A 27,129-nucleotide genomic window follows, 5' to 3' on the forward strand; every position below is an offset into this window, starting at 1 on the left:
AGTGCTGGAGGTAGATCCAAGGGACCGCCAGGGTCCGCTGCCACATGGAGAAGAACACGCGGAAGTCCTTTACTAGGAAGCCAAGGTGGCACTGGAGTGTGGTGTGGTTAGCAGCGCATGCATGACGATGTCATCGGAGGGAGGAGTCGCAACGCTTTTCAGAGTCTGCGCCATGCCAGTGCTAGACATGCGCACGCCTTCGTCAGGACCGACTTGGCATGCATAACTCAGTGTACATTCGACATGCTTTGGTGCTGGGATGAATGAACTCAACAGGGGTTATCATCCCCACCAATCTAGATGGCCAAAGATAAAAGACCTACACATATGTAATAGAGCTGCACGATTAATTGTCAAGAATCGTTATCACAATTTTTTCCCCGTTGCGATCTTGACAAAGGGTTTCCCGATCTTCGGTATGCAGAGAATTTTCTCTCTGCTCTCAGCCCTCAAAAGTCAAAGTCTGGGCATTCTGCCAAGTTTTAAAACATTCTATCAGTGGAATGTTAAGTCTAAACATTGTATCAATTTGTCTTTTACAATAAGGGAATAGACTTCTGTATGTAAATTAGGAACGTTTAACCACTTAAACATTAAGGCTTCATGCACAAGAGACGCTGATGCAAACTCTGCTGAACACGTTTTTAAAAGCTGAAACCGGCTTTTAGAAACGCCCGTTTTGCCGCGTTTGCATGCCGCATTTAACCGCGTTTGTGTCTAGAAGCATTTGCAGAGCAGAGAATGACATTTTGCGACCCAACTTTGGACTCGGGGAGGGTTTTTGTTATCTTAACTAAACGCTTCTAGATGCAAACGCGGTGTGGCCCGAGATTTGGGGCGCCAAAGTCGGGTCACAAAATGTAATTCTCTGCTGCAGAAAAGTGCTTGACATTTTGCAACCCAAATTTGGGGCCCCATATCTTGAGGGCCCCTTGGTGCTAGGAACCCCAAATTTGGCATGCTAACACAGTTGGACTAGCACTACAACATATCCAAATTTGGGGTTCCTAGCACCAAGTGGTCTCGAGATACGGGGCCTCAAATTTGGGTCGTAAAATGTCAAGCACTTCTGCAGCAGAGAATGACATTTTCCGACCTGACTTTGGGGCCCCATATCTCGGGGCCACTTGGTACTAGGAACCCCAACTTTGGATATGTTGTAGTGCTAGCTCCACTGGGTGTGCACACCAAATTTGCAGAAAAGTGCTCGGGGAGGGTTTTTGTTATCTTAACTAAACGCTTCTAGACGCAAACGCGGTAAAACGCCGCTAAACGCGGCATGCAAATGCGTCAAAATGGGCATTTCTAAACGCTGGTTTCAGCTTTTAAAAACATGTGTTCAGCAGAGTTTGCACCGGCGTCTAATGTGCATGGGGCCTAAACCTTTTTCTGACAGTTGTTGTTTTCAAGTTAAAATCATTTTTTTTTTTTTTTTTTTAGTTAGAAATTTTTAGACATCACTTAGAAGCCCCAAACATTATATAATTTTTTTTTTTTAGTAGAGACCCTAGAAAATAAAATGGTGGCTGTTGCAATATTTTATGTCACACTATATTTGCGCAGCGGTCTTTCAAATGCAATTTTTTTGGAAAAAAATAATTTCATTAATTAAAAAAAAAACAAACAAAAAAAAAATAACCAGTAAAGTTAGCCCAAATTTTTTTGGTATAATGTGAAAGATTTTACGCCGCGGGAATTGTGAAAGAATCTCCCTTTATTTTCACCTTCTGATCCTGCTAGTAACACTCACTGACCCTAGTGTTTTTAAGGGGAAACGGTGTTGTTCCCCTAGGATAACACCACAGTCACATTTCTCCTTTCGCTTCACTATGACATAGGAGGGTGGTCTTCTGTAGTCCTCAGATAGCTGGAAACAAACTGAATGTAGCAGAGGCACAGAGCACGGGAACTCATCAGCTGACAAGATGTCTAGTAGTAATGGTATGTAATAACGTAATAAGAGAAGTTCATTGTTACAGTTTACATATGGAAACCTGCACAAAGGAAGCACGTAGTCTGCCATGGCTACTTGCCAATGCCAGTCTCCTGGCTTCATTGGTAATCCAACGGCATAAATATTTCATGCACCTGACCTGGGACAAGTATGCAAACTAGGACTTTACCTGCTGGATACTTGTTCCAGGTCAATGACTCCAAACATGCTAAAGCCAGAAGCAACCAGCATTTCCAATGGCAAACTACATGTTTCTCTCTGGACAGCTGCACTTTAACTCCTTCACGCCGACCATAAGCAAATATGTGGCCCCACTGGACTGGGCTTTTTTTTCCCGTGGGGCCACATATTTGCATATATCTCCCTTTGTGCTGGGAACACGTCGTACAGAGACCGGGGTCTAACGGAGAGCCCCGAGCCCTGTACTAACGATCAGGACACAGAACTCCTGATCCCCGGTCACCTGATCGCTGGGATAGCCTCCGATTGGCTATCACAGTGTTTAGTCACTGTGAAGCCCGCCCCTGGTTTTTTTTTTCCTTTCTTTGTGAATGGAGGAGAGAGATGCATCATAGGTATACCTCAACTATGAGAGACAAAATGTGGAAACAAATCCAGACAATCACATTGTCTGATTTTTGAAAGAACTTATTTGCAAATTACAGTGGAAAATAAGTATTTGGTCACCTACAAACAAGCAAGATTTCTGGCTCTCACAGACCTGTATCTTCTTCTTTAAGAGGCTCCTCTGTCCTCCACTCATTACCTGTATTAATGGCACCTGTTTGAACTTGTTATCAGTATAAAAGACACCTGTCCACAACCTATGCATTTAGATAAAAAAACCTTTTGTGTGCAGCAGCCTCCCCAGCACCCCCTAATACTTACCTGAGCCCCATCTCTCTCCAGCGATGTCCACGAGTGTCTTGGCAGTCCAGCGCTCTCCTCCTGATTGGCTGAGACACAGCAGCGGCGCCATTGGCTCCCAAGGCTGTCAAAGTCAGTCAGGCAATCAGGGAAGAGAGGGGGCGGGGCCAGGTCGGGGCTCCGTGTCTGAATGGATACATGGAGCTCTGACTCGGCTTGGGTGCCCCCATAGAAATCTGCTGGCTGAGGGGGCACTCGACAGGAGGGAAAGGCCAGGAGCAGCAACAAGGGACCCGAGAATAGGAGGACCAAACCAACTGCACAGAGGAGGCAAGTATGACATGTTTGTTATGTTTTTATTTTTTCTTCTTTAATACCTACCTTAGAACGAAGCACAGGCATCGCCTCCTGGTCACCGCTCAGAGAGCTGACGTGTTTCACTCAGTGTTTCTTCCGGGTTCACGGCTCCGGCACTGTGAGTGGCCAGAGCCGCGATGATGTCACTCCCAAGCATGCGTGTGAGAGTCCTCTTTCCGGCAAAGGGCTCTGATTTCCTGGCAGCATCCACCGGACCTTCAGAGCGCATGCGTAGCTGATGTCAGCGGATGCATGCACAGTGAATATCTCCTAAACCGTACATCTCATTTTACCTACAGGTAAGCCTTATTATAGGCTTACCTGCATGTAAAAAACGTGAAAGTGGGGTATATAACCGCTTTAAAGAGATTTGGGGTTCCAGCACAAATTTGAGCATCCCAGCTCCTTAAAGCGGAGGTCCACACAAAAATTGAACCTCCGCTTTTCGGAACCCTCCCCCCCTCCGGTGTCACATTTGGCACCTTTCAGGGGGGATGGGGGTGCAGATACCTGTCTAAGACAGGTATTTGCACCCACTTCCGGCATAGACTGGCTGCAGGTTGCTATACTTTGTAGGACCTTGTCACTCTTCACAGTATGGTATTTATCCAACCACTGAGTGAACTCAGTCCCTTGTCTTTCTAGGAGATTTTGAGTTCCAGCTCAAATCTGGGCATCCCATCTCCTTGTTACCTTTTCCATAACATATGAAGCTGAAAGTAGCAATATCTACCAGTCAAATAGGGCAAGAGGGTCAGTCCACCCAAAAATAAAGGGAAAACCCTGGTGGGCTGAGTTAGCCCCTGGCATCTTACATGTCTTGGATACGCCAGCATCGATACTTCCCTAACATTATTCCCAACTCTGTCCCTTGTCCTTTAAGGAGATTTTGGGTTAAACCCAAATTTGAGCATTCCATCTCCTTGTTACCTTTTCCATAATATATGAAGCTGAAAGTGGCAATAGCTACCAAATAGGACAAGAGGGTCAGTGCACCCAAAAATAATATTTTAGTTATGGGTAATCCCTTCTTGCATCTCTTGGATACTCCAGCTTCAAGACTTCCCTGCCATTATTCCCAACTCTGTCCTTTATTATTTTAGAAGATTTTGGGTTTCCAGACCACAATTGAGCCTTTTCATCTCCTCTTGGTACATTTTCTATAATATAAAATAGATTAAAAAAAAAAAAAAAAGTAAAAATTTAGCAAGAGTAGTGAGAACCTCTCACAATGGGCACAGCGGGTGTACAGACCTTGGAACTATACAAAGAACTCAACGGGAGCTCAGTGCTCCAAAACCGTCTCCAAGAGACAGAAGAAACGGCCAGATGGCTTAACTCTCCATCGTCAATTAAAAAACAAAATCCGTTTCGGCAGATCGATTCGCTTAATATACAGGCTGCAGGTTGCTACTACTTTGCAGGACCTTGTCACTCAGTATAGTATGGTATTTATCCAACCACTGAGTGAACCGATGTCAATCATTCATCCAAAAAGTTAAATACTGCAAATATTATCACAGTATCTGTGTAACAAAGCTTGTTTGGTGTACCCTGCTGCATTTTCTAAATGTCATAACGATCCGATTTTTCACAAACTCAATTAAAAGAATCAAAAGGGGTAATGTGCAAAAACTGGAACAGAGGAAACCGGAGCAAAAATTATGTGAGCAATGTAAAACCAACTGGGCTTTAGGACTTAAAGGGATGCAATGAATTTGTTGCTCTTGGCTGCCATTCGAGTATAGTTATAGTAGGAGCTTTCAGCATTGTTAACAACACTGTACTGCAACAGGTGGTTTCTGATTGGAAGCTAGTGGTGACAACACACTACATATATAGGTAGTAAAACTACCTGACATCAATGCAGAGTAGTGAAAAATAATAATAATAATAATCTGTATGTTTATGAAAATATGAATAATATTTCTTCACATAATTATATATGGATATATGCTGTGTTAACTAATACAATCACACCATCCAGTTTCATGAACAATTCATTTTCTTTTATTAATGAATATATATATTTTTTTATAATATTTTTTTTACACATAAATTAAAAAAGATATATATGATGTAATAATCAATATAATCATACCATCTATATATATATTTTAATTTTTTTATTTCCCCCACATAATGATACAGTTTATGCTGTATCGCTCAATACAATCATAGTCAAACCATCTACTTCCATGTAACTTTTTTTTATTTTAATGAATATATATTGGTATTATATATTTTTTCCACATTAAATTATATATGCTGTGATAATCAATACAGCCACACCACCTAGTTTCATAATATGTTTTTTTTCCTTTAATTAATGAATAGATATTTGTATTATATATTTTTCCACATAAATTATATATGATATCAATAAAGTCACACTACCTAGTTCATATGATTTTTTTAATTTTTTTATTAACGAATATATATTTGTATTTACTATATAATTTTTTCCACATACATTATATATGCTGTAGCTAATCAATACAGTCAAACCAGCTAGTTTCATTCATTCATTCACATACACACATTATATATATATATATATATATATATATATATATATATATATATATATATATATATATATATATATATATATATATATATATATATATATATATATATATAAATAAACTGAAACTAGATGGTGTGACTGTATTGATTAGCTACAGCATATATAATATATGTGGAAAAAATATATAGCAAATACAAATATATATTCATAGATAAATGGATTTACTGTTTACTCAATCATGGTAATATATAACCATGATTGAGTAAAACAATAAATCCATTTTTTTTATGAATATATAGAATATGTATTTGTATCTACTATATATTTTTTCCACATACATTATATATGCTGTAGCTAATCATACAGTCCACCATCTAGTTTCAGTCATAATAAACATATATATATATATATATATATATATATATATATATATATATATATATAATATATATATATATCATTTTATTCTGCTACATAATGGATTTGCTGTTTTACTCAATCATGGTCAGACATCTAGTTGTTATAAACAAATACAAAAGCTATGGAGAATATTTACCATATTTCCAAATACAAAAAGACTCCGACCCTTATTTCCAAAAACATTTCTAAAATGTAATGACCATCTATCAACACACACAAAAGTTTCCAGATGCCAACAGGTACGCTGGGATAACATACATATAAAACAAATCCATTCATACATTATTTAAAATCACAACAGTGTAACGTTTGAGGGAAAAAAAAAAAAAAAAAAAAAAAGGAGGAAAATTTCACACAGTAACGCTACCTTCCAACTGTGAACATTTCAGATGGATGTCTCTTCACAGAAGATGAATCCAAAAAAAAAAGTCCACACCAAGACTCATCCAAGTTTAAGGCAAAGGAACCAAGTCTAGAGGATCCTTATCTCCATGGATGCAAGTTCATCAATACAAGAAGGTGGGAGCCAACCTGCAGCTTGTCAGAGTAGAAGCCAATCAGTGATAGGAGCTAGCCCCTGCCCCCTCCTCCCGGGGGAAGTACCCAGCTCGTTAGAATCTGAACAAGATCATCGTCCATTGTTTTACCAATACGCCTGGCCTGTCAGAGCTGGTCAGCGCTCACCAGACTGAATGAGGGTTCAGGATTTATATGGAGGAGCTCCATATATCCAGACCAGAACAAGAACCCACCTACAAAAAAGTCACAAATGGTGGGGGTAGGTGTCATCTACAGGGGACAGAGAGGACACTAGACTACTTATGAGGTCAAAGATGGATGGGTAACTAGATAGATACAAAGAAATTATCATATAGTAAAAAAGGTAAATATATATATATATATATATATATATATTATTTTTATCTTTTTTACTATAAGATAAATTGTTTTTATAAATATATATATATATATATATATATATATATATATATATATATATATATATTCAAAAGTATTGGGACGTCTGCCTTTATACACACACACTTTATTGCATCCCAGGTTCACACTGAGCTGTGGGAATGTAGCCGTGCGAGTTCAGCTGAACGCGCACAATTTTACTCCTGCATGTCAGTCCCGATTTCAGCTGCAATTTCACAGACATCAAATGTCAAATCACACGTCAAATCGCACCAGTGTGAACCAGGGCTTGGTCTCCAGGGTTCAGTATTGAGTTGGACCACCCTTGCAGCCATAACAGCTTCAACTCTTCTGGGAAGGCTGTCCACAAGGTTTAGAAGTGTCTCTATGGGAATGTTTGACCATTCTTCCAGAGTGCATTTGTGAGGTCAGGCACTGATGTGGATGAGGAGGCCTGACTACAGTTTCGCTCTAGTTCACCCCAAAGGTGTTCTATCAGGTTGAGGTCAGGGTTCTGTGCAGGCCAGTCAAACTCGCTCATCTATGTCTTCATGAACCTTGCTTTGTGCACTGGTGCGTAGTCATGTTGGAACAGGAAAGGACCATCCCCAAACTGTTTCCCACAAAGTTGGGATCATGAAATGTCTTGGTAAGCTGACGCCTTAAGACTTCCCTTCACTGGAATTAAGGGCCAAGCCAACCCCAGAAAACAACCCACACCATAATCTAATAATAATGACTTAGCACAATGCAGTCTTGCAAGTACCGTTCTCCTGGCAACCGCCAACCCAGACACGTCCATCAGATTGCCAGACAGAGAAGCGTGATTGATCACACCAGAGAACACGTCTCCACTGCTGAGTCCAGTGGTGGCGTGCTTCACACCAGTGCTTCTCAACCTCAGTCTTCAAGTACCCCCAACGGGCCATGTTTTGGGAACTTCTCTTAGATAAAATAGCTCTTATCAATACAATGTCATTGATATTGATTTAAAGCAGCTGTGCAAAGTAAAAGGCAAACCTGGCCAGTTGGGGATATATGAGGACTGAGGTTGGAACCACTGCATCCAACGCTTTGCTTTGTACTTGGTGATATAAGGCTTGAATGCAGCTGCTCGGCCGTGGAAACCCATTCATGAAGCTCTCTATGCAATGTTGTTGTGCTAATCTGAAGGCCACACGAAGTTTGGAGGTCTGTAGCTATGGACTCTGCAGACAGTTGGCGACTTCTGCCACTGTGAGCTTCGGCTTCTGTCATTTTACGTGGCCTAGCACTTCCTGCTGGGTTGCTGTTGTTTCCACTTTGTTATAATACCAGTTGACCAATTGTACAGGTGGCAACCTATCACGGTACAAAGCTTCAATTCACTGAGCTCCTGAGAGCGACCCATTCTTTTACAAATGTTTGCAGAAGCCGTCTGCATGTCTAGGTGCTTGATTTTATACACATCTGGATATGGAGGTGATTGGAACACCTGAATCCAATGATTGGGAGGGGTGTCCCAATACTTTGGCAATATAGTGTGTGTATATATATATATATATTAATGGTTCCCGAAATAAACCCGGGTCTTATATTAATTTTGGCAACAAAAGAAACAGTAGGCTTATTTTCGGGGTAGGCCTTACCATGTAATGTGCTGTCTTCTCTCCCCCTCTCTCTCCCTGCCAGGAGAGAGAGAGAGAGAGAGAGAGAGAGAGAGAGAGAGAGAGAGAGAGAGAGAGAGAGAGGAGAGAGGAGAGGAGAGAGAGAGAGAGAGAGAGAGAGAGAGAGAGAGAGAGAGAGAGAGAGAGGAGAGAGAGAGAGAAGAGAGAGAGAGAGAGAGAGAGGGGGGAGAGAGAGAGAGAGAGAGAGAGAAGAGGGGGAGAGAGGGAGAGAGAGAGGGAGAGGGGGAGAGGGGAGAGAGAGGGGGAGAGAGAGAGAGAATATATTTCAAAAATACATATATGATATATATATATTTTTTTTTATCTTATAGACGTGTTCTGTCCTATTGATTAGAAGCCAGTGGAGAGAGTCAAGGCAAAGAGCGAACAATGAAATGTTTGGTGTGACATACTGCGCCATGCTTTAAATGTGAATGAACCTGATTCTTCACCCAAAAAAATAAATAATAATAATAATTATATATATATAAAATTAGTTTGAATGAACCTGAGTCTTCACCCCAAAAAAAATAAAAAATTATATATATATACACACACACACATTTTTATTTTTGGGTGAAGAGTCAGGTTCATTCAAAATTTAAAGCACGGCGCAGTATGTCACACCAACCAATCACCACTGATCAGTAAAATGTGATTGTTAGCTCTTTGCCCCGGCTCTGTCCACTGACTTCTATAGGACAGAAAGACGTCTAGAAGATAAGAAGTTTCTCTGAAAATTGATATGACTGACTCCTATGACTCCAGTGGGGGGTGTACACCGCCATGATAACTGATGGCAGATAATGATTGGGTATTCCGATGAGTCGATCTCCTACTCATTGTGTGGATATCTGTCTGATATTGTCATCACAGAGAAGAACAATGGGGAATCCTCTGGGGGGTACCATGTATGTGATGATGTCACCCAGGGAGGGCAGAGAATTGTCAGCATGCTGGAAAATCGATTACACCCATCATTATCCAATGACGGTGACGCTGAGTGACCCCACAGGCTTCGATTTTATCATCGATTGGATCTAAACGATAAAGTTGGCAAAAAAAGCATAACTTCCCTTCTGATCAATTCAGATCAGATTCGATCAAACTGAAGGCAACTGTTGGTGCTGCACTGAGGTGTCTTTGTCAATCAATACAATCGCATTCCGATCGTTCAGATTATGAGAATGTACCGGAGATACGATCGATAATTTATGAACATGTTGTCACTTCCCCCGTGTGTGTTATATTGATCAAACGGGTTGATCACTGTAGATCAATGAATTTCATCCGGAGGGTCTGATTGGAATAGAAAATCAATCGTTTATTGAGGCGCGGCCACCATTAAAGATCCGATTGTACAATCTCCATTCTGGTGGCCACACACGGAATGACGACATTTATGATCGTATTAAATTTACTATCCAATTGGGAGATCGAAAGATTATTCAATTAACGATTATATCGAATTATCTACATCTGATTGTTGATCCGGACTGATCAGAATAGATGATCAATTCTGGTGAAATTGATCAATGATCATATCGAATTATCCACTTTCCAATTTTTGGTCCAGACTGATCAGAAATAATTGATCAATCAATCGATGATCCAGTAGGCGCCTTTTTTAATCATGCATAGATCCAATCACATTATTCGCTTCTCAAACAGATCCGTTTGTTATGTATATGGCTGCCGTTCGATGTCTACTGATTGATCGGTATCGGTTAGATTGTACCGTGTATGGCACTAATCGCCATATAAAAAAAATACGAGCGATCCAATGAAAGGAAGGCAGGCGATCGTTTTCGGAACCGACAACTGTTGCGCTTATTCCACGCCCCAGGATTGGTCTTGGCGACTGGCGGACAAATCGTTGCCTTTTCTATTATTTTCTTATAGAGTGAAGCGATCGATGAGTTGGTGAATTTTGGTGACGATTGCGGTGGGGGGGGGGGGGCCATTCACTGTCAGATACAAGACGTCGTTCTCATAGACCATCACTACAGGATGAGCACCAACACCACTGCCTATGCTGGCGACATCAGGCTGACCATCAGCCACATCCCCCAACATGGGCATCAGACAATGTGCCAGTGTGGGCAGATCTGAATGAATGAGGAGCACCAAGGGTGGGGGAGCAGCCAACACACAGGGAGCATGCTGGCCCCCCATCATCATCATCATCATCATCATCATCATCATCCTCCTCCTCCTCCCTCCCCCATCACTCACCGCTTGAAGTCTTTGGCCACCATCTCTGCCCGCACTCCGCACGGCCCCGCCGGACAGGCTGGCAGGGAGAAGCCGGGGGGGAGGAGCCCTCATCGGACAGCCGGACAACTGGCACCGGGCTTCCCCGCTCACCAGCCGGGCTCCGAGCCCCGCCCCTCACTCAGCCCACCGCCTACGTCACCGCCCCTTTCCCTGACCCCAGCCGGGTGATTGACAGCGCGACGTCACAGGGCACGCCCCCTGCTCTGCTTAACCCGCACAGGGCCGGGCTGCAGGGAGGCGAGCGCTCATTGGTTGGGTTTATTTTGTATCAAACCAGAAGGAAAGGAACATATATATATATATATATATAAGTATACTGTATATCCCTGGGGGGAGGGGATACAATATATTCATGGAGACTGAAAGTGATAATAGTGAGATCATCATAAGATATAAGATGTGACATCCATAGAGAGATAAGATAGATAGATAGATAAATGATTGATTGATAGATAAATGATAGATAGATAGATAGATAGATAGATAGATAGATGATAAATAGATAGATAGATAGATAGATAGATAGATAGATAGATAGATAGATAGATAGATAGATAAATGATTGATAGATAGATAGATAGATAGATAGATAGATAGATAGATAGATAGATAAATGATACATAGATAGATAGATAGATAGATAGATAGATAGATAGATAGATAGATAGATAGATAAATGATTGATAGATAGATAGATAGATAGATAGATAGATAGATCGATAGATAGATAAATGATTGATTGATAGATAGATAAATAATCCAAAATATACTCAGCGGTTCTCAACCTTTAACCTCCCCCCCAAAGGAACTCACTGAAACTTTTTACATCTCAGGGTACCCCATGATAAATTAATTCAACAAGAAGAATGTCCCTTGCATTGGTGATCAGTGGGAAGAATGATCCTTATGCCGCATACACACGACCGGTTTTGCCGTCGGAATCAAATCCGAAAGTTTCTCAGACGGAATCCATTCAAGCGGTCTTGCCTACACATGGTCAAACAAAGTCCAACCGTCCAGATCACGGTGAGGTACAACACGTACGACAGGACTAGAAAAAGGAAGTTCAATAGCCAGTAGCTTCCGTCTCGTACTTGCTTCAGAGCATGCGTCGTTTTTGGTGCGTCGGAACAGCATACAGACGAGCGGTTTTCCCCATAGGAATTGGTTCCGTCGGAAATAATTAAAACATGCTCTATTTCTAGGCCTGTCAGAATTTTCTAAAAAAAAAAAAGTCCGATGAGGCCTACACACCATTGGAATATACGATGAAAAGCTTCCGTCGGACTTATTCTGTTGGACATTCCGGTCTTGTGTACGCGGCATTACAGTGCCTTAAAAAAGTATTCATACCCTTGACATTTTCCACATTTTGTCATGTTACAACCAAAAACATAAATGTATTTTATTGGGATTTTATGTGATAGACCAACACAAGTGGCACATAATTGTGAAGTGGAAGGAAAATGATAAATGGTTTTCAAAATTTCTTACAAATAAATATGTGAAAAGTGTGGGGTACATTTGTATTCAGCCCCCCTGAGTCAATAATTTGTAGAACCTCCTTTCACTGCAATTACAGCTGCAAGTCTTTTTGGGGATGTCTCTACCAGCTTTACACATCTAGAGAGTGACATTTTTCCCCATTCTTCTTTTCAAAACAGCTCAAGCTCTGTCAGATTGGATGGAGAGCGTCTGTGAACAGCAATTTTCAAGTCTTGCCACAGATTCTCAAATGGATTTAGGTCTGGACTATGACTGGGCCATTCTAACACATGAATATGCTTTCATCTAAACCATTCCATTGTAGCTCTGGCTGTATGTTTAGGGTCGTTGTCCTGCTGGAAGGTGACCTCTGCCCCAGTCTCAAGTCTATTGCAGACTCTAATGCCCCGTACACACGAGGCGGACTTTGTTCGGACATTCCGACAGGATTTTTTCCGACGGATGTTGGCTCAAACTTGTCTTGCATACAACACGGTCACACAAAGTTGTTGGAAAATCGATCGTTCTGAACGCGGTGACGTAAAACACGTACATCGAGACTATAAACGGGGCAGTGTCCAATAGCTTTCATCTCTTTATTTATTCTGAGCATGCGTGGCACTTTGTCCGTCGGATTTGTGTACACACGATCGGAATTTCCGACAACAGATTTTGTTGTCGGAAAATTTATATCCTGCTCTCAAACTTTGTGTGCCGGAAAATCCGATGGAAAATGTGTGGTGGAGCCCACACATGGTCGGAATTTCCGACAACAAGGTCCTATCACACATTTTCTGTCGGAAAATCCGACCGTGTGTACGGGGCATAACAGGTTTTCTTCTAAGATTGACCTGTATTTGGCTACATCCATCTTCCCATCAACTCTGACCAGCTTCCCTGTCCCTGCTGAAGAAAAGCATCCCCACAACATGATGTTGCAATCCCAGTGGCGCCTGGTGCTCAAAATTTTTGGGGGGGCGCAAACAAACTGAAAAATTCTGAAAAAAAAAGATCAATTACAGCCACACTGTGTCCATCAAATGCAGCCACTTTGCCATCAATTGCCACCACTGTGCCATCAAATGCAGCCACTGTGCCCATCAAATGCTGCCATTTGTGCCCATCAAATGCCGCCACTCTGCCCATCAAATGCTGCTATTGTGCCCCATAAAAATGCAGCCACGGTGACCCCTGCCCCCCCCCCGCCACCGCTGTCTGACTGGCACTTACCCATCTTGGTGGTGGGACAGGCAGCTAAGAGCTGTGTCCTCCGTGTGTCTCTTCTTGTTTCCTTCTAGGCATCCAATAGCAGCGCCTGTCCTTTCAGCCAATCAGGTGATGGAATCAGACCTGTGCAACCTGATTGGCGGAAAGGCAGTTCAGTGTTAGAAAAGCAAATATTAATTTGCTTTTCTAACACACCTGGGTGGGCTCTGAGTGCAATGCTTTGCGCTCCGAGTCCACCTTTTTTGAAGCCTATGGTTCTAATCAGGTGCTTAAAAAAAACACCCTCACTGCTGGAATTCAGGTGCCCGGCGTGTTAAAAGGGCCAGACGCCTGAATAGGGGGTGGCAGGGGCAGCCATGAATGATCCATGCAATGCATGAATCTATCCATTCTATGTAGAGGCGGTGGCAGGAGAGAGGGGGTGGCGCCGTGCACCCTTAATGGATGGGCCGCCCCTGCTGACACCACCATGTTTCACGGTGGGGATGGTGTGTTCAGAGTGATGTGCAGTGTTAGTTTTCCGCCACACATAGCGTTTTGCTTTTAGGCTAAAAAGTTAAATTTTTGTCTCATCTGACCAGAACACCTTCTTCCACATGTTTGCTGTGAGAGGCTCTGAGGAAGAAGGTACTCCTTCGAAACGTGTCAGCCAGGAGCGGTCCTGATGTCCTCCCCTTTGCCATCCCGAGACTGTCAGTTTCAGGACTGATTGCCACGAATAGGTGGCTTTTACAAGCGATATTTCTCCACATGTTTGTGAGTAGTTTTATTTGGGATAATGCACAAGGCCGGTGCGCCCTCTTTTCTTTACTTTTTCTGCCCCACATGGTTTCTCACAAACAGCAAATGGGACTTTCTTTCAACAATGGCTTTCTTCTTGCCACTCTTCCATAAAGGCCAGATTTGTGCAATAGTTGTCCTGTGGACAGATTCTCCCACCTCCCAGCTGTGGATCTCTGCAGCTCCTCCAGAGTTACCATGGGCCTCAAAAAATTCACAGCTGTGTTGACACACTTGTGCTAACATGACTCTTTGGCTTCCGGGAACACATTGTGGGTATCTAAAATTTTAAAGGGACCCTATTAGGGTAGAAATAGAGGTCTGCCGTTGCTGGCTTTTTTTCTTTTTTTTTACGTTTTTTTTTTTTTTTTTAATGGTGAAACCCCTGGGCTTTCATTATTATTCTTTCTTCATTACCTAGTAAGTCACTTACCCAGGTATGCAGGAATGCAGAAAGTGGCATCAGAATTTCTCCACTACAAACTTGTTTTAGGTCAGTGCCTGGCTTAATAATGAAGCAAAGATGACTTTGATGTTACTGAAACTTGCACTTTTAAAGCAACCCTGTTATTAAGGATTCTAATTCAATATAGGCATACCTGGGCAAAAGGCTAATCAATTTTTACCTTTCCAATTGCCTGCACCAGAAGAATGCCACTCCGCCAGTGTTGCCAACCGTCAGTATTTTTGGGCACTTCTCTCCTGCCAGTAAATGCCTGTAAGAGGAAAAAGTTGGCAGTAAAAAAATATGGCTGTGACGCTTGTCCCGAAACCATCCTAATGGCTGTGTGTTCAGGTGGTGCCGGCGTGGGTGGTTGGGGGGTCTGGCGGAGGTGGTACCTGAGCATGTCGTGTGATGTCATGGTGCAAGGGTGCCGAGCGGAGCGGTGGCAGTCTCGTGTGCGGGTCTGTAGGGTGGGAGCAAGGCAAGCAGGGAGCGGAACCGTCAGTGCCGTATGGACTGGAGTGGACTGGAGGTACCACCTGGCATGGAGAGAGACTGTCACTGTGATTTAGGAGAGGACAAGTTGCGTCGCAGAGGTGTCATCATCATCTGTGCTGCTGCACACTGCTGTCAGTGTCACGGTGAGAGTCAATTTCATGGGTGTGTTCCTGCCCATTCTAATTTTTTGCCCTCCTGAATCCTGTCCCTGAGCTACTTATTTACTATATCGAAAATAAAAGAAATAGGTTTTTTTGCCCTAATATCTACCTTAAATCACATTTCTGGTTGCATGTTGTACTTATTTGTAGCCTAAATACTGCAAATACTTTGCACTTAATAACTGTAATTTTGTAACTTTTGGAAATGCCAGTGAAAACTTGGCTTTGCCACTAAATTTTGTGTTTTGTGTGAGTAAATTTTAAACTGGTAAGTTGGCAACACAACACCCTGCTTGTGAGAAATCCCCCGCTGAAGTTCAAAGGCATATAGGACAAGTAGAAGGCGCAATACTCCAGAAATGACCATATAACATCCATAATAGCCCAAACAAGTATGATGAGGAGTAAGTCGGTATGTCAGGGCTGCCACCAACGGAGACCAGAAGCCAATTCCAGTGAAGCTGAGAGAAAACAAGGAGAGGGGCGCCTCTGAATGTATATATCAAAACACTTTAATAGTAAAAACAATATCCACTCACATGGGAGAAAGTATAGTTGAGTAGATCTCTGGGCTGGGTATTGTCCAGGATCAGGATGGGTGACCAAGTCACAGTAGGTCTACTTCTCACGCTCAGAAACGCGTCGTATTCTTGTGATGTCACCGCCCTGTGCCATGCTGTTCTATGCGATCCAAGCCTCGCTTTGGGATCAACACCGCACGGCCGTCTCCCATCACAGCGGTCACCAGCTAGGTATGGTTGAGTACATCTCTGGGCTGGGTATTGTCCAGGAGCAGGATGGGTGTCCAAGTCACAGTAGGTCCACTTCTCGCTGATGATGTGCTGCACATCAAATCCCAGGAAAGGATGGGGCGGTGAACTGTCAAAGCTTGTTGATTCTCAGCGCTGCAGCTCCAAAAGTCTTAGCTGGTGACCGATGTGATGGTAGACGGCCGCGCGGTGTTGATCCCAAAGCGAGGCTTGGATCGCATAGAACAGCATGGCACAGGGCAGTGACGTCACAAGAATACGACGCGTTTCTGAGCGTGAGAAGTGGACCTACTGTGACTTGGTCACCCATCCTGATCCTGGACAATACCCAGCCCAGAGATCTACTCAACTATACCTTCGCCCATATGAGTGGATATTGTTTTTACTATTAAAGTGTTTTGATATATACATTCAGAGGGGAAACCAATACTTCTTTGAGTGACAATTTTTTTGGCCTCCTGCAGTATGCACTGGCCCTGCTCTCTCCCCACCCTTGTTGCTAGTGATTTAAATAGATTAATAATATGGAATAGTACAGTTGAGTTACCATGTATTGTTTTTAAAAGCTGGGGTTCCCTCATGAAGCGCATGGAACAGGAAATGATGTGGGCAGGATGTAGGGTAGGGAAGGCAGAAATTGAACTTAGCCATGTGCTGAAACAAAGAGCCGAAGTTTTGGAAACTCAGAGAAGTAAGGAGCTATTCTCTTCAGTGCCCATTCACACTTAGAGTAGATTTAGATGTGTGTCTAAATTTCCTTTGCTTTAGTGTGTCTAAATTTCCTCTGAAGCCCCATCCGTGCTTGGATTGCAAACTAGAGTCTACTGACAGCGTTGAGAAAGCAACTTGGCACCTTCTCTCCGCCTGTTTTTAACCCCTTTGTTTGCAGGGCTTCCTCATTGACTTGAATGTATAGTGTTCACTACAATTTGGGTCACTTTACAGTGGGCACAAAGTGAAGCATCACAGCCAGTGGCGGCCCATTCATTAGGGACGCCCGAGCGCCGCCCCTCTATCCATGACGCTGCCCCCTATTCATGCGGCCGGCCCCTTTCAGGATGGCGGGCGCATGAATTAGAGCGTTGGGGGTGTTTTTTTGAAGCACCCGATTAGAGCCGGAGGCTCTAATAAGCTTCAAAATAGGGTGGGCTCGTGGCGCAGAGCATTGCGCTACGAGCCCACCCAGTGTTACAAACACTATTGAAACACTGATCCTCAATCTGGCCAATCAGAAGCGGGTTTGAGACCCATTTTCCAATGGGCCGAAAAGAGAAGAGTCCCAATTGGCCGCCAAGGAGAAGGGAGGAACCAGAAGTCTCTGCGATGCCCGTGGAGAGCAGGGGAAGGGGAAGCCGCTGCCCGGGAGAAGCGCTGCCCACCATGATGGGGTAAGTGCTCCAGACCTGACTGACCGGGGGGGTGGTACTGTTTGCCGCCCTCAAAGAAAATTACCAGAGGCTGCCACTGATCATGGCCATGACATGTAAACATCTCTGTCCACTGCCTATAGAAGCTATAGGGGGACGGTTGCAGGGGGAAAACCGGAGCTCAACCGCGCACTTTTTATGCTCTCCAACCAGCAAGTCTAAACGAGGCCTTATGCATTGTGGTAACCGTAGCCGCATTTGTTAGTAGGGTGCCATTATTTTTAATGGCATCCAAGTATTGGAACCATGTACCCGCACTGCAGCATACTCTAATGCACATGTTGTGGTGCACTGCATTAGAAAAAAATCCAAATGTTAGCACATGCTATTATTATTATTATATTTTTAATGAAGATCCACTCCTATATATTGTTTGTTAGAGTACATAGTTATGAGGATCAACCTGCCACCTTCCCTCCTGCTGCAGCAACTTTGAAGGCAATGGCTGATTCATAAGTGCAGCTTGTCTAGAATGTGAACTCTTTCCACAGACAAGCAGTGCAAGAAGAATGCAGAGGGAGGGGTACATGTCAGGCTCTGTATTTCTCTTGCCCTTGCTCGTCTTTTCAAAGTGCTCACAACCAAGACAAACTGCACTTGACCAGCCTTCTCCTTCAAAGCTGTTGTCGAATCAGCTGCAGCAAGAGGGAAAGGGGGTAGGTCAGACCTCAAAACTAGGGTTAGAAAGCACTTATCAACAAGGGACAATGTACTTTTTATCCATAGAGGACAGAACTGTAACAAAATATAACAATAGATCTTCTTTAATTTATATTTCAATTATTATTTATTTATATTTCTAAATATTACCATGTGACGCAACGCAGTTTGTCTCGTATGTGAACACTTTCCACTTAACAAGCGGCAAGAAGAATGCAGAGGGAGGGGTACATGTCAGTCTTTGCATTTCTCTTGCCCTTGTTTAGTCTTGTCAAAGTGCTCACAGCCAAGACATGCATCAGCCGTCTCCTTCAAAGCTGTTGTTGATCAGCTGCAGCAAGGGGAAAGAGGTAGTTAGAAAGCACTTAGCAACACGGGATAATGTACTTCAAGTACCTTGTCCTACAGAGGTCAGAACTGTAACAAAAATATACCATAAGATCTTCTTTAATTTATACTTAATTTATTATTTATTTATAATTCTAAATATTACCATGTGACGCAACACATAGTTTATTGTTAAATAGTAAAACGGCACAATAATACATCTCAACGATTTAAAACCCACCCAGATCAGATACATTTCTCATATTTTATAAAACTATCCTACACACCAAAACTGTTACGGGCCGTACACACGATAGGATTTTCCGACAACAAATGTTGGATGTGAGCTTGTTGTGGGAAAGTCCGACCGAGTGTATGCTCCATAGAACATTTGTTGGCGGAATTTCCACCAGCAAATGTTTGAGAGCAGGTTCTCAAATTTGCCGACAGCGTGTGTACACAATTCCGATGCACAAAAGTCCACGCATGCTCGGAATCAAGCAGAAGAGCCACACTGGCTATTGAACTTCATTTTTCTCGACTCGTCGTACGTGTTGTACGTCACCTCGTTCTTGACGTTTGGAATTTTCGACAACATTTGTGTGACCGTGTGTATGCAAGATAAGTTTGAGCCAACATCCTTCGGAAAAAAATCCACGCTTTTGTTGTCGGAAAATCCTATCGTGTATACATAGCTTTACACTTTTATCAAGAAAAAAGCTCCACCCAAAACTTAAATAACGTCCATACAATTATGCGTACATTTCCATGTACCCCACCCACATGGGCATGCCCCACCTATCTGGTGTTTGAAAATAATTCCTGGAAAAATGCATATTCTATTATTCTTTCTAATTTGGAAGAATTGTTCTGTTCTTCTAAACTCCTCTGCTCCTTAATATTGAATATTTATTTTGTATAGTCTATAATTAATTATGACGAGAAGAGAAGACAATACAGCAGTCTTTAGGATCCTCTTATAGCTTACATAATCCCGCGAGGCTGTCTGGACGTCTTTGTATGTATTTGCTTAGACCTGAGGAACCACCTGTTTTTTTGCCTAGACAAGTTCAGGTCCCCAAGACAAAGCTTGTACGCTTGCCTCCTACGCTTCCTGAGAGATCAGAGCTTCTAGGTCAACAGGCAGTTTGGTAAAAGCATTTCATTCAGTGAATATAACCAGACTTTAAAGATGTGTAACTTATTAGGTATGTCTAGGAAAAAGCAAAAAAAATAAAATAAAACATATTCAGTAAATCCTTGCAACACTCGCACATTTCACCATGATTTATCCCATTACAAAAACGGCACTGCCAGGATACAGAACCTCCTTCGTCAATGTGGAGGAACTTCAAGTATGCAAAAACAGTACATCTGCACACAAGCCTATGTCCACGCTCTTTCTTTTTGTTGTAAAAGCATGGCAGTACAAAACAGTCAAGCTTTCATGTCCAGCCCTTTATCAAGCTAGGAGCAGGGACGGTGCTACCACTAGGCAAACTAGGCAGCCGCCTAGGGCGCCGGACCACTGGTGTTCCTACTCTCTTCTCTCTGCAGCAAGCAACTAAGTCTCAGCATCAGCAAGCAGCCGCCGCTCCGTTCGTACATAGTGTCAGAGGCGCAGTGGTGGAGGACTGTGTCTGTGTCCCTACTTCCAAATGAATGGAAGCATGCAAACATTCATTGATGGGCACTAGTAGGCCACATTGATGGGCGTTAGGGAGGCTGCATTTGATGGGCGCTGGTAGGCTGCATTGATGGGTGTCAGGGAGGCTGCATTTGATGGGCGCTGGTAGGCTGCATTGATGGGCGTTAGGGAGGCTGCATTTGATGGGCGCTGGTGAGCTGCATTTGATGGGTGCTTCATTAAAAAGGTGGGGTATACATGGGCAGGGCAAAGTGGGTGGAGTCAGGGGTGGAGCCGGGGGGGGGCAAAATGAGGTTTCGTCTAGGGTGTCAAAAATCCTTGCACCAGCCCTGGCTAGGAACAAACTAGATACCGTATATACTCGAGTATAAGCCGAGTTTTTCAGCACATTTTTTTGTGCTGAAAATGCCCCCCTCGGCTTATACGCAAGCAGCTTTTCTGCAGCAGAGAATGACATTTTCCAAACCGACTTTGGAGTACTACAACATATCCAGAGCTGGGGTTCCTAGCACCAAGTGACCCCGATAAACAGGGCCCTAAATTCGGTTGGGAAAATGTCATTCTCTGCTGCAGAAAAGTGCTTGACATTTTCCGAACCGACTTTGGGAAGCCGAGCTTTGGATATATTGTAGTGCTAGTCCCACTGAGTTTGCACACCAAATTTGGGGTTCCTAGCACCAAGTGGCCGCGAGATACGGGGCCCCAAAGTCAGTCAACTGTGTCCATCTGCAGCAATGTCATTTCGGGACCTTTGGGTTCAGAGACCCCAAATTTTGGCTGCAGCTAGGTGGCATCTAGGAACCGTTAACTACAGAGTTTGAAGTTCGAGGGACCTATGGCTGCAAATGGGCACAGTGAGGCTGTAAATGGGCATTGTTGACCCTCTTTGCCACTTACAGTAGCTGCGCATTTCTCACCCTAGGCTTATACTCGAGTCAATAAGTTTTCCCAGTTTTTTGTGGTAAAATTAGGTGCCTCAGCTTATATTCGAGTCAGCTTATACTTGAGTATATACAGTAGGTATTATCTGGACATAGGAAGAGAGAGTTCACCCATGATCATTAATTGGGAAAGGCCACCACATGTAGCCCCAAGAAGGAATTGGTTGAAAGCCCTGGATTCAAAATGGATTTTTTTTGCAATACGGAGTATATGAAGTGGAGTGCAGGGACTCAAGCTATCCTGCTCTCAGGCACAAAAAGACTTGCGGGAGTGGTTTCAGAAGAAATTTAGAAGGAAGCAGCACACTCATGGTCGAGATTCCGAATATTGTCATTTTATCACAGTAATGCCCTGTACACACGATAGGATTTTCCGACTGAAAATGTTCCATGGGAGCTTGTTGTCGGAAATTCCGACCGTGTGTAGGCTCCATCAGACATTTTCCATCTGGATTTCCATCACACAAAATCTGAGATCTGGATCTCAAATTTTCAGACAACAAAATCTGTCGTCCTAAATTCCGATCGTGTGTACACAATTCCGACGCACAAAGTTCCACGCATGCTCGGAATCAAGCAGAAGAGCCGCACTGGCTATTGAACTTCATTTTTCTCGGCTCGTCGTACGTGTTTTGTACGTCACTGCGTTCTTGACGTTCGGAATTTCCAACAAGATTTGTGTGACTGTGTGTACTCAAGACAAGTTTGAGCCAACATCCGTCGGAAAATAAACATGGATTTTGTTGTCGGAAAATCCGATCGTGTGTACAGGGCATTAGAAACAAGTCAAGGCTTGAATCAGCTGCTAAAGTCTCATTATTGTATGCAAATACTCAGACTACATTTTTGAACCCTTTAACCTTTTCCGGTTTAGTATAACTTCAGTCCAACTTTCACCAGTATATTTATGACTGATGAAGGTTACAAAGTTAGGCTGTAAAAAGGCACAAGTCCATCTAGTTCAATCAATAGATAAAATAAATAGAATACATATATTCTCTCTCTCTCTCTCTCTCTCTCTCTCTCTCTCTCTCTCTCTCTCTCTCTCTCTCTCTCTCTCTCTCTCTCTCTCTCTATATATATATATATATATATATATATATATATATATATATATATATATATATAAAAGTGAGTACACCCCTAACATTTTTGTAAATATTTTATTCTATCTTTGCATGTGACAACACTGAAGAAATGACACTTGGCTACAAGTAGTGAGTGTACAGCTTGTATAACAGTGTAAATGTGCTGTCCCCTCAAAATAACTCAACACACAGCCATTAATGTCTAAACTGCTGGAAACAAAAGTGAGTACACCCCTAAGTGAAAATGTCCAAATTGGTCCAAATTTGCCATTTTCCCTCCCCGATGTCATGTGACTCATTAGTGTTACAAAGTCTCAGGTGTGAATGGGGAGCAGGTGTGTTAAATTTGGTGTTATCACTTTCACTCTTTCATACTGGTCACTGGAAGTTCAACATGGCACCTCATGGCAAAGAACTCTCTAAGGATCTGAAGATCTGAAAAAAAGAATGGTTGCTCTACATAAAGATGGCCTAGGCTATAAGAAGATTGCCAAGACCCTGAAACTGAGCTGCAGCATGAGGTGTCCATGACCATACAGTGGTTTAACAGGACAGGTTTCACTCAGAACAGGCCTTGCCATGGTCAACGAAAGAAGTTGAGTGCACGTGCTCAGCATCATATTCAAATATCCCCTTTTTTTTTTTTTGCAAAGTTTGCTAGAAAGGGTATAGCAGTGTGCAGAGGGTTCATCCAGTATTTTTAGCACTGATAGGTGGCACTTATGGGCACTGATAGGTGTCACTGATGGGCACTGATAGGCAGCACTGATGGGCACTGATGGGCACTGATAGGCAGCACTGATGGGCACTGATAGGCAGCACTGATGGACACTGATAGGCAGAGCCGGTACAGGGGGGGGGGGGGGGGCGGAAGGGATGAATGCCTTAGGCGGTACAATTTATTGGGGGTGGGGGGCGCAGTGAAGTGTCCTTCTAAAAGGTGGCTGGACTGGAGTGATTGCTCGGAGGCTCCAGCTGCTATAGCCTGCACTTGTAACGATGTGCTGAGTGCGCTGAGTCCTGCACACCTGACACAAGCCTACACAGACAAGCTTTTCATTTGCCTTGAGCCCTGTCAGCAGAGATTCTCCCCCTGACAGGCCCTCTGTACTGTAGTCCCGGCCCGGTGTGACGTCACCAGCTGGGAGGAACAGATCTCCTCCCAGCCTGATGGGAGGGAGGAGATCAGACCTCCCACCATGATGGGAGGAGCAGAGAGTGCAGCATGATGGGAGGAGGCGCAGAGGAGCAGGAGATCAGACCTCCCACCAAGATTGGGAGGAGCAGAGAGCGCAGCGTGGTGGGAGGAGCAGAGAGCGCAGTGTGATGGGAGGAGCAGAGAGCACAGCGTGATGGGAGGAGCAGAAAGCACAGCGTGATTGGAGGAGCAGAGCGCACAGCATGATGGGAGAGCAGAGAGCGCAGCGTGATAGGAAAGCAGAGAGCGCAGCATGATGGGAGGAGCAGAGAGCGCAGCGTGATGGGAGGAGTAGAGAGCGCAGCGTGATGGGAGGAGCAGAGAGCACAGCGTGATGGGAGGAGCAGAGAGCACAGCGTGATGGGAGGAGCAGAGAGCACAGCGTCATGGGAGGAGCAGAGAGCACAGCGTCCTGGGAGGAGCAGAGAGAACAGCGTGATGGGAGGAGCAGAGAGCACAGCGTCATAGGAGGAGCAGAGAGCACAGCGTCATGGGAGGAGCAGAGAGCACAGCGTCATGGGAGGAGCAGAGAGCACAGCATGATGGGAGGAGCAGAGAGCACAGCGTGATGGGAGGAGTAGAGAGCTCAGCATGATGGGAGGAGCAGAGAGCACAGCGTGATGGGAGGAGTAGAGAGCTCAGCATGATGGGAGGAGCAGAGAGCACAGCGTCATGGGAGGAGCAGAGAGCACAGCGTCATGGGAGGAGCAGAGAGCACAGCGTCATGGGAGGAGCAGAGAGCACAGCGTCATGGGAGGAGCAGAGAGCACAGCATGATGGGAGGAGTAGAGAGCTCAGCATGATGGGAGGAGCAGAGAGCACAGCGTGATAGGAGGAGCAGAGAGCACAGCGTCATGGGAGGAGCAGAGAGCACAGCTTGATGGGAGGAGCAGAGAGCACAGCGTGATGGGAGGAGCAGAGAGCACAGCGTGATGGGAGGAGCAGAGAGCACAGCGTGATGGGAGGAGCAGAGAGCACAGCGTGAGGGGAGGAGCAGAGAGCACAGCGTCATGGGAGAAACAGAGAGCACAGCGTCATGGGAGGAGCAGAGAGAACAGCGTGATGGGAGGAGCAGAGAGCACAGTGTCATGGGAGGAGCAGAGAGAACAGCTTGATGGGAGGAGCAGAGAGCACAGCGTGATGGGAGGAGTAGAGAGCTCAGCATGATGGGAGGAGCAGAGAGCACAACGTGATAGGAGGAGCAGAGAGCACAGCGTCATGGGAGGAGCAGAGAGCGCAACGTGATGGGAGGAGCAGAGAGCACAGCATGATGGGAGGAGCAGAGAGCAAAGCGTGATGGGAGGAGCATAGAGCACAGCGTGATGGGAGGAGCAGAGAGCACAGCGTGATGGGAGGAGCATAGAGCACAGCGTGATGGGAGGAGCAGAGAGCAAAGCGTGATGGGTGGAGCATAGAGCACAGCTTGATGGGAGGAGCAGAGAGCACAGCTTGATGGGAGGAGCAGAGAGCACAGCGTGATAGGAGGAGCAGAGAGCACAGCTTGATGGGAGGAGCAGAGAGCACAGCGTGATAGGAGAGCAGAGAGCACAGCGTGATGGGAGGAGCAGAGAGCACAGCGTGATAGGAGAGCAGAGAGCGCAGCGTGATGGGAGGAGCAGAGAGCACAGCGTGATGGGAGGAGCAGAGAGCACAGCGTGATGGGAGGAGCAGAGAGCACAGCGTGATAGGAGGGGCAGAGAGCACAGCGTGATAGGAGGAGCAGAGAGCACAGCATGATGGGAGGAGTACAGAGCACAGCGTGATGGGAGGAGCAGAGAGCACAGCGTGATGGGAGGAGCAGAGAGCACAGCGTGATGGGAGGAGCAGAGAGCACAGCGTGATGGGAGAGCAGAGAGCACAGTGTGATTGGAGGAGCAGAGAGCACAGCGTGATGGGAGGAGTACAGAGCACAGCGTGATGGGAGGAGCAGAGAGCACAGCATGATGGGAGAGCAGAGAGCACAGTGCGATGGGAGGAGCAGAGAGCACATCGTGATGGGAGAGCAGAGAGCACAGCGTGATGGGAGAGCAGAGAGCGCAGTGTGATGGGAGGAGCAGACAGCGCAGTGTGATGGGAGGAACAGAGAGCGCAGTGTGATGGGAGGAGCAGACAGCGCAGTGTGATGGGAGGAGTAGAGAGCGCAGTGTGATGGGAGGAGCAGACAGCGCAGTGTGATGGGAGGAGTAGAGAGCGCAGTGTGATGGGAGGAGCAGAGAGCGCAGTGTGATGGGAGGAGTAGACCTAGAGGAGCCGAGGAGGAGGGACTAAGCTCTGCAACCTGCAAGATCTCAAGTAAGCCCATACTGGAGAGTCGCGCTATAGCCGTATATCAGCCATAGAGCGCCATTAAAGTGGTTAATTGAACAAGCTGAAGTTCGGAGTTGATTGGCTATTGTGCACAGCTGCACCAGATTCTCAGCGCTCTGGTTTTAGTAAATTTCCCTCGGTGGATTACTTCTTTTGGATACATTAGGATGAAATACCACATATCAGTGATGTAAGTAGTTAGTAAAAAGAATATGGCAATGAAAGTTATTTGTATTTTGTTGTTAAAATAGATTTGTTTCAGCTTTTTTTTTTTTTTTTTGGTTCTGCATGTCTTTTTTTTTTTCCTGTACTTAGCAGTTATGTTTGTAGTTACAAATAGCAATGCAACAGCAATTCACCCGAGAGTTCACTCGTTGCTCAACGTCAGTAATTGCTATTCCAGGGAGAAATATGAAGAATATTGTAGCTACATACAGGAGCTGTCATGACACAAAGCTCTGCCTTTGGGTTACAATGTCAATTAAGGTTATAGCCAGCCGCAGCCCAATTGTATCACCTTTACCACAAAAGGAAATGGTGTTTTATTGCAATGACTAAATAAGGATAATTGTAGAGAAAGAAAGGAAGGAAGGAGGGAGAAAGACAGACAGAAGGAAAGAGAGAAGAAAGGAAAGACAGAAAGAAAAGAAAAAAGAAAAAAAAGAAGAATTAAAGAAAAGAACAGAAAAAAAAAGAAAGAAAGAAAAGAAAAAAGGGAAAAGAAAGACAGAAAAAAAGGACAGAAAAGAAAAGAAAGAAAGAAAAAAAAGAAAGGAAAAAAAAGAAAGAAAAGAAAAAAGAAAGTGAAAGAAAGAAAGAAAAGAAAAAAGAAGGAAAGAAAAAATAAGAAAGATATAAAAAAGAAAGAAAAAAAGAAAGAAAGAAAGAAAGAAAGAAAGAAAGAAAGAAAGAAAGAAAGAAAAAGAGAGATATCTTTGTGCCTCTATTAGGAAGATTCACCCTCTCTATTCATCATGTTGTCTATTTTACTGTTATCATCCATTCTAAAGGGAAAGTAAAAGAAAATCTCAAATTATGGGTTGTCCCCAGAACAGGAATAGAGGGGAAATCTTCCAATGGGACACAACTAGTTCTGCTGACAGCCAGGGATTCCCTCACTCTGGAGGAATTTCCTCTTGCTTCCTGTTTTGGCTATGGGAAAGGAAGTGAAGGGAAATCTCTCTAATGAAACACAGAT

General features: G+C 44.2%; 1 protein-coding gene across 4 annotated transcripts in view; it reads right to left on the reverse strand.

Moving 5' to 3' along the window:
* MMD (monocyte to macrophage differentiation associated) overlaps window positions 1-27,129 on the reverse strand; it is a 198,058-nt gene that overhangs the window by 78,146 nt on the left and 92,783 nt on the right. Inside the window, exon 2 of one of the 4 annotated variants that reach the window (XM_073606631.1) lies at window positions 15,088-15,177. The exons of 1 other annotated variant lie outside the window; for it this stretch is intronic. In XM_073606631.1, coding sequence (XP_073462732.1) covers window positions 15,088-15,177 — 90 coding nt within the window. Of the gene's footprint in view, window positions 1-6,495; window positions 6,844-10,927; window positions 11,126-15,087; window positions 15,178-27,129 lie in introns of those variants that run through there. 2 more of the 4 variants (XM_073606634.1, XM_073606635.1) reach the window with 2 other exon arrangements.

This window comes from Aquarana catesbeiana, linkage group LG12 (assembly GCF_042186555.1).
Source record: "Aquarana catesbeiana isolate 2022-GZ linkage group LG12, ASM4218655v1, whole genome shotgun sequence".
NCBI classification, from domain to species: domain Eukaryota; kingdom Metazoa; phylum Chordata; class Amphibia; order Anura; family Ranidae; genus Aquarana; species Aquarana catesbeiana.